General features: G+C 40.4%; 1 protein-coding gene across 2 annotated transcripts in view; it reads right to left on the bottom strand.

The window, feature by feature from the left end:
• Positions 1-223: 223 nt before the first annotated feature.
• Positions 224-17,585, bottom strand: part of AKT1 (AKT serine/threonine kinase 1) — a 128,040-nt gene continuing 110,678 nt past the window's right edge. For both annotated transcript variants that reach the window (XM_031953137.1, XM_031953138.1), the window contains exons 12-14: positions 14,450-14,537; positions 7,170-7,272; positions 224-1,789 (exon numbers count right to left, since the gene is read on the bottom strand). In XM_031953137.1, the coding sequence (XP_031808997.1) occupies positions 1,710-1,789; positions 7,170-7,272; positions 14,450-14,537 (271 nt within the window). In that variant the 3' untranslated portion in view covers positions 224-1,709. The remainder of the gene's footprint in view (positions 1,790-7,169; positions 7,273-14,449; positions 14,538-17,585) is intronic.

The following is a 17,585-nucleotide window of genomic DNA, read 5'->3' as shown; positions in this document are numbered from 1 at the left end:
CTATCAAAAAAAAAATTTAAGAGTATGAGGTCTTTGAGAGAAGGAACTTGAATATCACTTTTCCTTGCCTCTCCAGCACTTTGCACATAGTTTATTGTTTAGTAAATACTATTTTGTTCACTCATTCATTCAAACATCCTGCTAAGCTCTCTCTTATCCCCTGCTGACATGACACCTTTCCCTCCCACTTGATCCACAGCTTCCAAAAAAAACAACAAAGGCCTAACTTGTAAAGCAATTTTTATTGAAGTATTCTGAGGGAAATTTTCCATATTATAATAGTAAAAATAGTAAAGTTGAACATTATAAAAAAATGCTGTGGACAGAGGTGAAGGGCAGGGGGTGGGGGATGCAATGGGTGCCCTGCGGCCTAAGCATCTCATGCCTGCAGCACATTTCATTTCATGGGGTTGGACAGTTGGGGAGTGGTGCATAAGCAAACTAGAAAGAATATAACCTATGACGGGGGAGGCGGGCACTCGCTAGAGACATAGCGAGATATTGTTTGTGAAAAGTTACTAAGATGACGTGGAAGATGCAATGTGAGGAAGGGGGTGTGTATGTGTTGAGGGAGTGGGGTAGAGTAGCTCCTGTCCACAATACAGTTAACAAGACCCCCCCCCATGTACTTTGACATATTCCTTTGAATACAGAGAAAAAATTCAAATTCAAGTTCTTTCGTTATACATAGGCCAAGAAAAAAAAGCTTCTCTGAGAGTGAACATGGCCTGGGCACAATTATAGAAGGTTATAGGGGCTTTTTCCTACATACTCACATCCAGGAACTCACCACCTATGCTCTGAAGGTAGCTGAGGAATTGGGGAGGGGCTCAGTGCCAATATTTATTTCACTGGAGAAATTCTGGTTGGATGTACATGAGGCCCGATGGGGAGGGAGGATGGGGAGAGAGAAGTGGAGGAAGCTGGCAGGGAGCCGGCGCCAACAGTCCACGGATGCTCTCCGAGATGACAGCGCGGGACGACCCTTGCTTCCTAGGCAGAACCTCGATTAGCCCCCCGAACCGTCTCGCTTGCCGTGCATCAGGAGTCATGGTCACAACACTGGGGCTGCTGAGCGCCTCACTGAGGCCATTAGCTTGGCTCCTTTTGGGGAGTCAGTCTCTGTATTGGTGGTGAGGATCCATGCCCACGCCCGTACCCCAAGCTCTCCTTGGCCCTTGATTCCTTGATCCTGTTCCTCTTGTTGCTGAGGTTAATTATTGCACTAGCGACAAATGTCTTTTACATCTTTCTAAATAAATCCATCCACTTGGGTGTTCTGAGTGCCGAGACAACATAGAGGTGAAAAAATTAAAAAGCTAGATGAAATAAATAAAAAGATGAGGGGGATTTTTCTTTTCAAACTGGCTGATATGTTGGACGTCTTATTCCTAAAATGAACTTTAAAAAAAAAAAAAAAAAAAAAAGTTCTTTCCGACCCTTAGGTTCTGATCGCATGAAAATGACTTAATAGCATAATTGCTTCGGTTCCTCTCAAAAACACATCAGAGAATTTTTCTTTCTTTCTTTTTTTAAAATATGAATCAATGGTGAGACTTCCTAGGAATTAATCTAAAGCGTTGTACAAAGCAACGTTGTTCATGAGTCAGGTAACACAGGAAGTTCCCTAGTGTCTGTTGAAGCCCAAGTTCCCCCAAATGCAGTCCGTGTGTTTGCTTCAGAATGGATGCCCATGGGGTGGCCACATATCAAGCTGTCCCACTAGCAGAGTACGAGAACTGAGGAAAATGGGGCCGTCTCTCGTTATCCACACATTCCATGTTGTCATCTGCAAAGAAGGAGAACAGCGGGATAAAATGCTGAGTGTGAAGTGCATGGGCCTGACTCACGCCGGCCGGCCACCGGGAGGTCCGACACTCAGCCCTGTGCTACCTTCCCTCCTTCCCTGGTCTTACTTCTTTCTTCTCACTCCTCTGCACCTACCTCTGCAATCTGGTGGGCAGCTAGGTGATGAAGTGGATGGACATGGAGCCAAATCACACTGAAGACACCCCCTGGATGGTCCTGACTAAGTCACTTAACTTCTGCCTGACTCAGTTTCCTCAACTATAAAATGGATAATAATAGCACCTAGCTCACAGGGTTTCTGTAGAGATCAAATAAGGTACTGAAGAACTTAGACTAGTGCCTGGCAACACCATGACCACTTAAGAAATGTTTTTCTCCTTCCTTATCCCTCTACAGTTTCTCTTCTCCCCTCTTTCAGTCCAAATATAACCCTGGCTGAAGAGTTAAATGTCACAGACTCCAGTCCATAAAGATACCCAAGGTCTTTGGGGTAGACACAGACCAAGACTGACAAGATTCCATCAAACTAGTCTGAATTCTGTCACTTTTCCTAGGATCCTGGCTGGACACGTGCCAGGGCTTCAGGTACAAGGCTTGTGCTATTCCCCTAGCCAAAGCCCTGGCAGGCACTTCAAAGACCAAGTCCAGACCCTTCATTTTGCAAACAAGGAAACTGAGGACCACAGATTTGGAAGGGACAAAAGAAGCCATCTAGAACAAATCCCCTGTTTTACAGAGGCTCTAAGAACTGATTTGCCCAAAGGTCATATAAATGGTTTTAAAAGTGGCAGAGCTACAATTCTAATTCAGATCTTCAAATTTAGCAGCTTTTATAGAGGTTCAGCAAAGACTTGTTTAACATCACACAAATTAACAATAGGGAATAGGATTAGAACTCCCACAGCCAAGCCACATTTCCCTGGGAGAATTATCTGTCCAGCCCATTCTCTATCAGTTTTAACAGGGCTCATAGCATTACACTCACCAGTGCCACTCAGGGTACCATGAAGAGAAACACGAATGGTCTGTTTTGATCATATCATTCTACAGTGACAGATCCCTGGTGAACCCATAAAAGGCAGAGTCCTGCCTTTGTCCTTTCCCTCCCTCCTTCGTTTCTTCCCTTTCTCCTCCTACCCCTCCTTCCCTCCCTCTCTGTCTCTGTCTCTCATATTTCTCAATCTTTATTACATGGATATAATTTATAATACAGATGGGAAATATTTAAGACTTGTGAACTCAGTTCCCACTCATAGTGGGAGGAGGAAAGAGAAAAGGAATAAACATTAATATGGCAACTATGAAGTACCAGGTATTGCGATAGATGCCTTTTACAAATATTATCTCATTGAATCCTCACAACAACCTTTCAGAGAAGTTCAGAGACCACTTCTGAACTTTTTTCTGTGTGCAGTGGGGAAAGGGACAGAGAAGAATAGATACACAAATAGTACAACATCCCACATAAGCAGAGAGAATTAAACACTTTTGTGAAAATCAGTTTAAACACATATTGAGTATGTCATAAGCAAAGTGCTCATTCCACTCAGAGGGTCACCTTTTCAAATAGGAATTAGTACCCAACACAAAAAACTTTAACAAGTCCTTCATCTCAGAGCCTCAATTCTTACTGGGCCCTGATACTATCTCCCGGAGATCCACATGCCTCCACACTTGCCTCTTCCAAGTCTTGGCTGACACTTTACATAGTATGACTTGTTTTCTATTCAGGTGTACTGATATAATTCCTGTCAATTTCTTGATAGGTTCATATGCAGATTCTGAATGCATTTTGCTTTTATTTTATAGACTTGCTCTTTTAAATATTGTTAGAAATATACAAAACATATAAGTGATTTTTGTGCATTTACAGCATATTTTTCTTGGTATTTTGGTGTATCAGTGAATTGTTTCAATTCATTTTTCTGTTTTTTCTTTTATAATTCTTTTTAGAAATTATATTGAGGAAAGATGTTTTTATTTTCTATGCTTGTTAGCATTTAAAGATAAATCTATATTCTATGTTGCCCAATACTTTTACTGTTTCTATTGTATCACAACTTTTTGTTTGATATTAATGTGATTATGATATATAGTATGATTACATAATAAGGTAATTATATTATTATAATTAAACGTTTTCCTTGTATAAAACTCATTTAATTTTGGTCATCAATAAAACTTATTAATAGTGAATTTTCAAAAATGAACAAAAAGTGTGATTTTAGGATTTCTTGAGTTGTTCTGGACATTTCTGGAGAAAACTGAGATGGCCTGTGGGACCCTTAGGAGCTATGGAAGCCTTAGTGAAGACTAAGGCTCCCTCAGGAAAGTCAGTTTCTAGGACGAACTATAACAGCACATGAGTTGAGAGATGTGCCAAACATTAGTGACTGCTAGGATGGAGGAAAGTGGAAGACCAGATAATCTACTCTTAAAAATAAAAACCCTTTACTATTACCCCCTTTTTGTATTTATAACTTAAAAAACATCTGCAGCCAATAAAACTTTGAAGTCTAAAGAATTCCCTGCTGAGCAAAGGAATTGAGCTCAATTTGTCTTAAAAGAACAACTGTCTGAAAACAAGAGAGCCCAGCTCCCAGAGGGAGAGAGCTGGCATCTATCTATTCCTGGGTGCCGCCATGAACTCACTCTGTGACCTTAAACAAGTGCTTCTCTCTGAAGCTCAGTTTTTCCATCTGTAAAATCAAAGGGGAAAACCTTGTATCTTTTGGGATGTGGAGCTTTCTGATGGCCCTGGCTGCCTTTAGGACAGCCCTGTTCCTCTTGGAACCTTTCAGGCCATGTGTGTTCTAGGAGGCCCTGACACTGATTCTGCTGGAGATTAGGCAGGACTTGTTGGAGTGGGAAACTCCCTCCCTGTCAGGGTGGGCTCTACTCCCTTCCAAGCCAAAACTCCTCTGAAGACCAGGATGTGCCTGCCACAGTGCTGGCCCAGTCTTTGGGAGGCTGGCTGATGGGCCCAGTCCTGCCCGCTGGTCCATGCACAAGGCTTTGCTAGGGATGGAGGCTAGAGGGAGGAAGGTGAGAAAAAAAGCCAAAAACTCATTCTGAGTTTGCAAACTCTAATCGGAGGATGTCTCTCTCCAGTCTGGGAAAACAACAACTCAGAGGGAGTTAAAATGTATAGAACTTCTACCTTTCTCTCCTTCCCTTCTCCTTTCCTCAGTTTCCCTATCTGTAAACAGAAAGAAGCTGGGCCATGTGAATGTGAGTTATTAAAACATAAATCAAGAATTGGAAGGGACCCCAGAGCAGTAATAGCTCCTCAATAAATATTTATGAAGCACCTACTATGTCCAGGCACTGTATTTTTCCTCAAAAGCCCTGTGAAGATCCCATTTTACAAATGAAGGCCCTGAGGTTCAGAGGTGGATATGACCTGTTCAAGGTCACACAGCCAAGTCTCCTCTAAATCTAAAGCATGGCTGGGTGCAGGCTCCAGGCAGACCTCCCAGACTGGCTGGTCTTCTCTCTCTCATCCTCCGCTGAACAGAAAAGTGGGCCAGGCTATCAATCAGTCACTTGAGAGCTGAGTGGGGGGGGGTGGGGGGGTGTCACAAGGCTAAATCTGGGGATGGATGGGGTTTCTGTAGTTTGCCCTGCCACAAGTAAGAATGTAGGAACACATATGCATTTAAATCCCTTCTTTTTTCTCTCTTATTGTTTGTGCCTTTATATCCCCCAGTTTTTGGCAGCTAGCAGGTGCTTAATAAATGCTTATTGTTGGAACTTTAGACAACTCTAATTTTTCTGAGCTTCATTTTACCCATCTGTAAAAAACTACTACTACTATCACAATCACCACCACTACAGATGATAAAACTTAATTTCTATCCAACACACAAAGTCACTCTAAGAAAAAACCCTCTGTAAATCTATAAGAACTATAAAAATAAAAGTTATTCTTCTAAAACAGAAGATTAGAAGTAAAAGGGGTCTCTTAAATACCATCCAGTAAAACCTCCTCAATTTACATAGCAAATAAGAGAGTCACAGACACTCCTTTAAGGTGACACAACAAGTTCATGTCAGAACCACGCACTAAAGCCAAGATCTCCTGCTTCCTTGTTAAGAGTTGCTCGTTACTGATGTCCTTCTTTACTTGCACACCAGCCTAAACACAGAGGAAGCCTCCAACAAGGGATCAAGTAATAGCTTCTTCAGACAGACCAGACTTGCCATATCCACAACAGGCTCCTGAGCATCTCTTTTTAGGGGTCAACAGCTCCGTTTTAGTTCTCCTACATACTGCTCCTCCATGGTCCCACCCAAGTTATAGTCAGAGCTCCAACTGTTCCAGCCGCCCGAGTCATTTTCAAGGATGGGGATGGACTGGGGACCAAGCCATAGCCTCTTACCGGCTCTAAATCTATAATTTCCCCCTGCCCAGACCCAGCACAGGAGACAAGTGTGATGTGGGTCCTACAGGTCTTTCTATCACTTTCCTCCAATGGCTGAACTATGACAACCACACAGGAATCCATGTGTGGCCTTCAGAAGGAGCTGCTCTGAAGATGAGGCAGTTTAGTTGAAACATAAAACCTAATTTATTTAATTTTTCCAAAAATTGGCCCCAGGTCTAAATAGTCATGTCAGACTCTGCCACTTATTACTTATATTAGTCTCTTCCTCTCTAGATCTCAGGTTCCTTGTCTGTAAAATGGGGTAGAGGAAGGGAAGGAGTGGATGAGAGACACAGAGCTGGGAGGGACCTCAGAAGTTAACTTGCCCAAGGTCAGACAGGTAGTTAGCATTATAAGCAATCCCTGAACTCAGCTCTTGTGACTGGAGCCAGGACTTTCCCCACCCACTGTGTCATAAAAGGTTTTATAAAGAAAGCACTTAGGGATCATGACTAGATCAGGGCATGAGACTCTCTCCTTGTTTGGAGTCACACATCTGGAAGTCAACTCCAAGCTCTGCTACTTCTGTGACCTTTGGTGAATCAAAGCACTGCCCTGGGCCAATGTCAAATAAGGGGGGTGAGGTGACCTTCCAATCTAAATCTACAGTTCAAAGACCCTCTGACCAATCTTGTCCATGAGAAGATGGTGTACTCGATGTCCTTCTGTCCCCTGGCTTCCATCTTCCCAATCCCAGTCTGCATCTCCCCTTAGCACAGGCCTTTTTTCCCTCTAGTTCAGGTTTCTGCTCTCTCCCCAACTTCCAGCCTCTGCCTCCCTACCTTTTTTCTGCTGCCTCCTAGTCCAACCCTCTGCCTCCCCATGTATGTCCGGCCCTTCCCTCTAGTTGAGACCTCTCACAGACTGCTCCTCCTACCCCAGGACCCAAGCAGTCCTGCCCCAGCAGATGCCCCGCCAAGCCCCAGAACTCACCTTGGTCAGGAGGGGTGATTGTGATCATCTGGGCTGTAAACTCCTCATCAAAATACCGGGTGTCCGTCTCAGATGTGACCTGTGGCTTAAACGGAGGCACCAGCTGCCGGGAGAGATGGGAAGAGAGAAATGTGTGTGAGTCCCCAGTTCTCCAGCCTATCTCGGTCATGCTGATCCTGCTTGTCTGGAGTCTCCTTGGGCTGCTCGCCCACAGGAAGCAGACCTGAGAGTTATGGCCTGGGCAGAGACTGACTCAGGCTTTCCCCTGCTCACGGCAGATTTCTCCGGCCTTCCTCAAAGTTCAGTCAGGCAACACTACTCCCCCCATCCCTGGGTGAGTGCCTCTAGCCACAGAGGGACAACCACCTCTTCCCTCCCCTACGGGCTAAAAAGCCCGCATACAGTACTGAGACACGTCCTCCAAAGGCCCTGTGAGGAAAGCTGAGACATTATACAGAAGAAAAATCTTAGCATGTTGGAATGGAGGGTCCACGGAGCTCACTCGTTCAACGTTCTCCTGAGCAAACTAGGGCCCAGAGAAGTGAGGATCCCAAGCATGTAAGTGGCCAACCAAGATTGCCGGCTCCAGATTTAGTGTTCATTAAACTAGGAACACTGAACAGTCCATGAAATAGGTTTTTAATAAGGAGAAAGTGAAAAGGAAAAGTTTAGATTTCAGGACCTGCCAAAGCAGCCAGAGAGCCCCGGGTGCCTGATACACAGAGGACGACCGGAGACCACAAAGGTGTCACTTCTTTGACTTTTCTGGCCTTGCTCCTTTGGACCCTGCCCCCGGGGCCTTGCGTTTGTCAGGCCAGGGTTTGAATGTATCCAAATCTTCCAAGTCTAGCACTCAAACTATACTACACTATTATACTATACAATGTTGTAATGTAATATGATATACTATCTATTATATAGTGACATAATAAAAGGTAATATATGACATAATATAGTATGTAATAGAACAGAATAGAATATAATATATAAAAGGACATGATAAAAATAAAATAATCTAATATATGGCAATATGTAATGTGTGACATAATATATGGCATGACATGAAATAAGTATATGTTATGTACTTACTAAAATAATATATATACATTTTGCATACCTTAAAGCATAATTTGTTACATATTTACTGAGATAATATAAATAAAGCATTTTGCATACCTTTAAAGCACTACTTTAAAGCATGTTAGCTTTTAGTTACTATTTTTATATAATGAGTTGCTATTCTCCAAGGCTAAGACTTCTAGATCCTAGAAATGTCCTTAATTTACAATTTTTACTTTAGCTTCAGTAAACTAGGGCCTAAATGCTAAATTCAAACCAGCTGTCTAGTACTATTTGGAGACAAGACTAGTTTTTACATTTTTTCAATATATTAAACTTTGTTTAAAAATTTTAAAAAACCATTCTTGGTTCATGAGTCTCAAGCAGTTTTCTAACCCCTTGCCCTAGTTGATGATAAACTCTGCATTTGTCTTTTTGCCAAGATGGCTACCTGAATGCGAGTCAGATCATCCAGGATGCACATCCCTATTCCATTAAGACCCTGGAGTCCACACCAGACTGAAAAAATGATCAAGAAATCCAATGAGAAACTACAGTAAGTGATGTCTTCCACTCCAGAACTATACACACACACAAATTAGTCAGTAGTCCATGCACAATAGGGCAGGGCCCATCCTCAACTCTCAGAAAAGCCTGTGTCAAGGCTTACTTAGCTGATCAGACACAGAACATGTGTAACCTGTAAGGCTCTATGTCCAGATACAACAATTGCCTTAAAAGCCACCAGGGTTGTCAGAAAGCTCCTGCAGCCCTCAGCCTGGGCCAGCTTAGGCCCAGGGATTCTGAAGTTCCTAACCATGTGCTGGAGAAGGACCTGAAAATCCATTGCTTTGAACCTCAAAGACTCGGAGGTAATTGAGCTCTAGGACGCAGAGGTCAGTGCAAGGGGATCCAGAAACAAACCACATCATCTCCTTCAAAAGAGCAGCAAGGTCTTGTCCCTGGTACGAAGCCCTAATTCAGGAACTAAATATGGATAGATGAACAAGTAAAAAAATACCAAATGGCATCAAAAACCACTGCAAAAGAACTAAGAGATCACTGTATAAAGTAACAACAATATTGTAACAATGATCGACTATGACTTAGTTATTACTTTGATTTATTCAATGATCAAAGAAAATTCCGAAGGACTCAGGATAAAATATGCTATCCATCATCTCCAGGGAGAGAACTAATAAATTCTCAGTGAAAATTGAAGTATAATTTTCTCACTTTCTTTTTTTGTCACATGGATAATATGGAAATATGTTTTGTATGATTTCATAAGTATAATTAATATCATATTGCTTACTTTCTCAGTAAGTGGAAAATAGAAGGAAAGAATTCAGAACTCAAAATTTCTTTTAAAAGAATGTTAAAAATAAATAGTAAATTTTTTTTAAACTTAAAAAAAACCCCACTGCAAATCTAATTCTAAGAACCACAAGCAAAGACTCAAAGAAAAAAATAAGGGATTTTCCATAAGAAATACATGAATACCTAGAAGAAATGAAGCAAGACATTAAAAAAGGAAATGAGCTCTTGAGGAAAGAATTGGAAAGAGAATAAGTAGGTCAAAAGAGAAAGTGGCAATCCTTACCCAGGAAATAAAACCTCTAAAAAAGCAGAATAAACCAAATAAAAATCAATGATTTCACGAAACAGCAAAAGATATTATACGAAACAGCAAAAGATATTATACGAAACAGCAAAAGATATTAGAACAAAACCAAACAATTGGTTTCTCCTTCAAGGAGAGAATTTAAGAATCCACCAAACTGCTCCAAAACTGTGATTTATTAAAAAAGAAAAAAGTCTACATACTTTATTTCAAGAAATAAATAAAACTACCCAAATCTATAAGGACCAGAGAACAAAGATTGAAAGAATCCACTTTCTAAAAGGAACCCCAAAGTTTTAAATTTCAGAATTATCATTGTCAAAATCCAAAGTTCCACTCATCTAAGTTGTATTTTTTCTAAGCATTGAGAAAGAAGCAATTCATATACCAAAGACTTATACAACCATGTTCATGCAAAATCTAACAATTTCTAATAAAAACCAGAGGAGATCTTGGCACTCAGTATTCCAAAAGGTTTATATAGGCTTACAAACGAGAACAATTAATTTATCCTGCAAAGCTGAACCTAATTCTATAAGGGACAAAGTAGATCAGTAATGGAATGGAGTGGAGGACCCACAATCATGTCTGATAAAATGCTTGACCAGAACTGAATAGGTATTTTGAAATACAAACCCAAGAGTCCAGAGAAATCTAGTAAATTCATTTGAGACACTATAAGGAGCTAAAGGATGAGAGAGTATTCACATTCTAATGAGGATACTAGAAACAAGTGTTCCTTCAGAAAAGATAAAAAAAGAAATATTTAAATAAGAAAAACAGAGTACTAGGCAGAGATTGGAGGTATATAAGGGGGGGAAAGGGGATTAGTTCTGTTCTGTGAATTTAAAAGTGGAAAGTAAAAAGAAGAAAAGGTGGAAAAAAGTAGAAAGTGGGGTGGAACTTGACAGTTATAATTGAGTTGCTTAAGAACATTTAAACATGGAAAGAAAGATAAGAGGACTGGGCTTTAGGTAAACTCCAGTCTTTTCTGAACTTAGATGAAAGAAAGGTTAAAAACATAAAACAGAGCTGTGCATTAGAACGTGGTGCAGAAGTTCATCAAACTCAGGAGGTAATCCAGTGGAAAATGAGGTTAGGGGGTATTAAGTGGGAGTATAATATTGGGAAGGGAAAAGTCATAATAAACAAAACAAATTTCCTGATCCTTAAGACAGGAATTTGGAAGGAAGAAGGGGAGGGGGAAAAAAAAAACCTAGCCTCTAAGGGAATATTCCAGGCTGCCTTTTAGGAAACTAGGAAAAGGTTGAACAAATGGAAAATGCACATAAATATAAGGTGATATTATCAAACTGTAAGAAATGAACAAAGAGTATGATGATCAATGGTGAATGACTTTTAGTATTACAACGATCCAAGACGATTCTAAATGCATATTGGAAGCATATGATTTTTACTTTTTTTTTTTTTTTTTTTTTGGTGTTTTTTGTTTTGTTTGTTTTATTTTTGGTCTGTTTTCTTTCATAATGTGACTAATATAGAAATGTTTTGCATGATTACAATATACAATCTATATTAGATTGCTTACCATCTCAGAGAAAGAGAAGGAAAGAAGAGAATTTTGAAGTCATAATTTTAAAAAATGAATGTTAAAAATTGCTTTTACATATAATTGGGAAAACTATGATAAAATATTATTTTTTAAACAGACCACAGAGATGATTTCAGAGTATCCTGAGAATGAAGTAAGCAGAACCAAGAGAACCAAAACCTTGATCAAAGATAACTAGCTAGATGGTACAGTGAATACAACACTGGGCTGAGAGTCAGGAAGAGCAGAATTCAAATCCAACTCCTAATGCTTACTCTGAGGAAAGAACTTAACTTCTGTTTGACTCAATTTTCTTATCTGTAATATGGGGGTGATAATCACAGCACCTACCTCCCAAAGTTGTGATGATCAAATGATACAATAACTGTAAGCACTTAGCCCATTGCCTGGCACTATAGAAATGCTAGCTGCTATTATTGTTGTTATTATGATGATGATTATGAAAGTAACTATGTCTCCAGAGAATCTAAGTAGTGAATACAAAGTATAGAGATATACATTATTACTCATGGCAACTCTGTGGGGAGGTTTTATTTGGATATGCTAAACTTTTACAAGCTTCTACCCCATTTCTTTTTCTTTCTTGAAGTTAATGGTGGGGAGGGGATTATTGGGGAAGGAGATAGCACCAGTAATGTGAAAAGAAAAAGAAAAAAAAGGTATTGTAAAAAAAAAAATTAAATGCGCAAAAACAAACAGAAGGAAACATAAATAGGACAGCTCTGAAAAAGTAGTGTGTAGAATTTATTTAAAATTTTTTTTAAAAAGCAAACAGAATGAAATGCAGATTCATGGCTCATATACTCCTTTTTAATATTATACTGTATGTAGCAAAATGTTTTCTCTTTTTTTGGTGTTTTGAGTTCAGAATTTTTTTTAAAAAGAAAAAACTATTTGAAGAAAAAAAAATTCCACTTTTGTTTTGGGGAATGTCTAGGTATCCACACTCAAGCCAGAAGAATCTAGTAAATAAAACTCCACTGGCTGGGTATGGGATAGTAGTGGTAGGAGAAAAGTAGAGAATCCCCATTCAGGGGTCAGCCAGGAGGCCAGAAGAAACTAATGAGGAGATGGAGGCTAATGAGTTACTTTCCCTCTGTAGTCTGAGCCCTCCTAGGAGAAAAGGGTACAGGTGGGCTTCTGGGCCACATACGACAAAGAGGAACAAAGGAAGGCCCGAGACAACTCTGAAGGCGTGACCATCCAGTGAGTCTCCCTGCTAGGGCCTGGAGTACGGAAGTGGAGAAGCTTGTGTCTCATCATCAAAAGATACAGGAAATGAAACGAGCCTGTTATCAGGAACTGGGGACAGGTGAAGCATTTCTGAGTAAGGACCTTTGTCCCGGCAGAAGAGCAGCTGCTTGCCCAGGGTCTCATGGCAGTGTACATGACCCAGGGGCTGGGGACCCAGAGCTGAAGAACAGAAACCCAAGTGACACATGCTCTAAGCCAGGAGCTGCAATGAAAGATGTGCAGTGTCAGCCAGTGAGGCACTTAGCACTCGCTGCCACCTCTGGGTGCCTCGCTGGGCCTTTGCCCCGGAGAGCTACAGGGGGTGTATAGGGACTGGGTGGGCACCTGTTGTCTGTGTCATGGTGGGGGCTGGATTTGTGCATGGAGTGGATTGGATCTAGGTCCCTGCAATCCTCAAATTCTTTGATTCTTAAACAGGAAAGGCAGGATTACTAAGGGGTAGAACATATCACCCACGTTGCTTGCCTTCTCACAGCAGGAGAGAGAAAGAATGGGGCAGGGGAGAGAGAGAGAGGAGCAGGGGAGGAAGAGAGAGAGAGAGAGAGAGAGAGAGAGAGAGAGAGAGAGAGAGAGAGAGAGAGAGACAAAGACAGACAGACAGAGGTAGAGAGAAAGAGAAAGACAGAGAGAGAGAGACAGAGAGACAGAGAGAATAAGAGAGAATAAGAGAGAGACAGACAGACAGAGATAGACAGAGACAGAGAGAATAAGAGAGACAGACAGAGATAGAGAGACAGAGGCAGAGAGAAAGAGGGAGACAGAGACAGACAGAGAGACAGAGATAGAGAGACAGCGACAAAGACAGAGACAGAAATAGAGAGACAGAGACAGAGACAAAGAGAGATTGATTTTTTGGAAGCAGCAGCCAAGGAGTGGTGCTAGGCATCTATTAAATAAGGACTTAAAAATAAATCCCAGTTATTAAGAAGATCCAGGCTATGAATGCAAACAGGGTCTGATGCTCAGGAAGAAATGCCAAGATAGAATGCTTCCCCCACCCCCAGCTTCCTATGATCCCCTGAGCCTCCTGGTTTTTACAATGAAACAGAGGGAATGGGGGAAAGTATCAAGGGCCTCTTGGTTCTGGCTGGCACCCAAGCCAGGCCAGGGGCCAGAAACGGGTGCCTTAGTCTTGCCAATAGCTCCACCCCACCCTAGAAGTCCCCTTTTCCATTTTCCAATGGGGAAATAAGATGCAAAAAAATGGAAGCAGCTCTCCAATAGCCTAACCTCAACTTCGCAACAATGGAGACACACAGTGGACAGAAAATTATACCTGGAATCAGGAAAGTCTTAGTTCAAATCTCATTTCAGACACTGACTAGATGACCCTGAGCAAATCACTTAAGCCTCAGTTTCATCATCTGTAAATAAAAAGGGCATAATAATAGCACCTGCCTTTCAGGGCTATCGTGAGGATAAAATACTGTAAAGAATTTTGCAGCTGTTAAAAGCATTATGTAAATGTTACAGGATCATATAACTTCAGAGTGGGAAGAGATTTCAGAGTCTACTCTTTCACCTTACACATGAGCAGGAATCCCCCCACACACATACACCCACACACACACCTGTAATATCCTCACAAGTGGTTATTAAGCCTCTGATGGAATATCTCTAGGGATGGAAAACTTGACACTTCCTTGAAAAGTCCCATTTTACTTTGAAACAGTCCCAATATTGCTGGGTATCCTCTGTGAAGAAAAGCCCACAGTAATAGCCCCATGCCCCACTTAGCCATCCCACTTCCCTTGCCTCCTGGGAACACACCTTTTTTTCATAGACATCTTGCCATACAATGCCAGCAAAAAACTTGTGCTGCATAATCTCTTTTGCATCATCTGGTCCCCCACCTAACCTGCAGGAACAGAGAAAGAAGGGGAAGGAGGAGAAAAAAGACAAAGTTATTTTCAAACCAACCACAATGATAAATTTACAGCAGGGTTTCGCCTAAAGCATTTTAGAAGCTATCAGAGCAAGTCACGAGTCTGGTCACGGATAAGAAAACTGGGGACTTGAAGGGAAAAGTGAGCCTAGCAATAAGGAGCAGAAGCAACACTGAAAGCTGGGCCTTTTCTAAAAAATTTACTTACGCTTATTGATAAACTTTGTTTTTTATGTCACATCCATTTAACAAACATATGTATCTAAAAAAATCTATTTCTATATATGTGTATATATTTTCTCTGTATTTTGTATGCATATAAACACATCATATATATAAAATCTTTATTTATTGTTTGGTCATGCCCTATTTGGGGTTTTCTTGGCAGAGATACTGGAGTACTTTGCCATTTCCTTCTCTAGCTCATTTGCTAGAGGAAACTGGGGCAAACAGGGTTGTATGATTTGCCCAGGGTCACACTGCTAGGAAATGCCTAAGGCCACATTTGACCGGCAGGTCCTTCTGACTCCAGACCAGTGCTCTATCTACTGTCTCTATTTCTAAATGTGTATGTATATGTATACGTATGCATATACACATGTATTGCGTATCATCTCCTTTCCCTACCCAATTAATCATTTGAGTAAATATTTTAAAACAAAGTCCCAAAAAGCAGGTCAGCAAAACTGACACATCAATATAATAATTTTAATTTATGAAATGTGCTTTTTGATGTTATAGTACAAGTGACAGGACTCCAATATGGAATCACTTAGGTAAAGTGGTCTTAATGACTATAAATATATAAATGGTGTGTATGCTCACTGAGATCTTGCCACTGTAGTACATTTCCCTCACACTGTGAGTAACCTTGGCCTTACAGAGCCAAGCCTTTGTCATTCGATTTGCTGTATAGCATATATTTTTGTGGACTTGCGCAGTGATAAATGTTACAACTGAAAATACCCATTTTCTGTAAATCTTCCAGTGTGGGTCTTTGCTCTTCTCCAAATCAATAGAGCAATCAACCATAGCACTATACCGAAGTGGAAGTCATAGAAACTAAGTTTGAAACTCAGCTCTTTCACTTTCTACAATAACTCTGGGCAAGTACTCAACCTTGGTCTCAGTTTTCTCATCTGTATAATGAGAAGATTAGACTGAGAGCCTCTACGGTCTTTTCTAGAGTTCAAGCTATATGATTCTATGAAGTGTATCAGAGAACTGTGTATCATTCCACACCCACAGGCCCCCAGACAAGCAGTAAAGGAAATGGGCACATTTTTTCAGCTCCTAGAGCCAAGTTTTATGTTTCCTTTTTTTTTTCTTCTTCTTTCCTTTTACATTATTGTAGTCATCAGACATTTTTTCCCATGCTGCTTAATTTTGCATCAGTTCATATAAATTTTCCTGCTCTTCTCTGAATAAAATACAATTTGTTTAGTCATTCCCTGTCATAGTGAGGTAAAAGATTTCCACATTGATCATGTCTAAAAATGCGTATTTTTTCCTGCATTTTGACTTTAGCCTCTCAGCATGTTTCAATATCAATCCTCTGAATTTGTGATTGCTTCATTGCACTGATCAGTTGTTGCTTAGTGGATCTCATCCTGGCTTCATAGTATGATAAACTGTCTTCTTAATCCTGCTCACTTTAGTTGGCATCAGCTCATACATACCTTCCCAAGTTTTTTTATCCCCTCTAAAATCATTCTTTTTGTTCTTTCTTATAGTATAATAGAATTCCATTATACTCACATAATTAACGGGCACTGCTTAATTTTCAATTCTTTGCCACCAGAAAAAGAATTGCTATAAATATTTTTGTACCTATTAGTCTTCTCCTTTCTTTTATCTCCTTGGGGTACAGGCTTATAGTTACACTGGTCAAAGGATATATAAAATTTAGTAACTTTTGAAGCACAGTTCGAAATTGCTTTTCAGAATGGCTGAACCAATTCACAGCTTCACCAATAATGTACTAATATGTCTACTTTCCCAAGGTCCTTCCAACAGTTCTCAGTTTTCTTTTTTTTTTTTTATCAGCTTTGCCAGCCTGATGGATTTGAAGTAGAAACTTAAGAGTTGCTTTAATTTGCATTTCTTTAATTATTAGTAATTTGGAGATTTTTTTTTTACATAGTTGTTAATAACATTAATTTCTTCCTTTGAAACTTACCTAGATATTACCTCTGGCTATTTGTTCATTGAGAAATGGCTCTTTTAGCTTCTTTCCTACCATAATCATTGAATTTTTGTGTGGTCACCAAGGGAGTAAGCAGAATCACCAGAAGAACAACAATATTCATTTCTGATAGAGAAGGGGCAATTTATTTTTCACGTGGTTCTAAAATAATTATATGGGAGTATAACATGTGACACTCAAACATGAAGGTAAGTTGACAAACTGGTAGAAGATAATAATTATTAATAATAACTAATAATTAAGACAATCTAATCCTCAAAGGAAACCCTTTGGATTCAGGTTTAGCATGACAAAGATCAAATATAAGTTTCCAATAGGTCAGTTTTTCATTCTTTGGATAATTCTTCTCCTCTCACTATCCTACTACTGCCCCAGAGGCCTCAGGTCAGAATATTTCTGTGGTCTGGGAAGCTGAATGATTAGGGAAATAACCAGGATGCAGGGTCAGGAGGATGGGAGGTATCTGAGGAAAGGCCTCCATTTTTTGTATCTCTAGTTTTAAATTTGTTAGTGGGTTGTGTATTTCTCTTTGTTTTATGAGATGGAGTGTTAAGTCTCTTCCCAGTCCATGAGACTGGTCTTTAGGAAGATAGCCATGATCTCTTGCTATTACATAGTCTTTCCAGCTTAGGAGAACCTGAGCTTTGCTGATAAGGCCTTTGAGAGCCCAGGGTAACTTCTGTGCCATTGTAAGGCCTAAAAGTAGGGCCTGGTGGAGTTTGCAAACAAACTATGGGGGGCTAAGTGATAAGAGTGGACAAGGTCCACTGGGCCTGGGGTTAGAAAGACCTGTCTAATCCAGCCTCAGATACTCA

The sequence above is a fragment of the Sarcophilus harrisii genome, chromosome 2 (assembly GCF_902635505.1).
Source record: "Sarcophilus harrisii chromosome 2, mSarHar1.11, whole genome shotgun sequence".
In the NCBI taxonomy this organism is placed as follows: Eukaryota; Metazoa; Chordata; class Mammalia; order Dasyuromorphia; family Dasyuridae; genus Sarcophilus; species Sarcophilus harrisii.
Note: the sequence above shows the minus strand (reverse complement) of the source record. Positions and strands in the feature narration are given on the sequence as shown.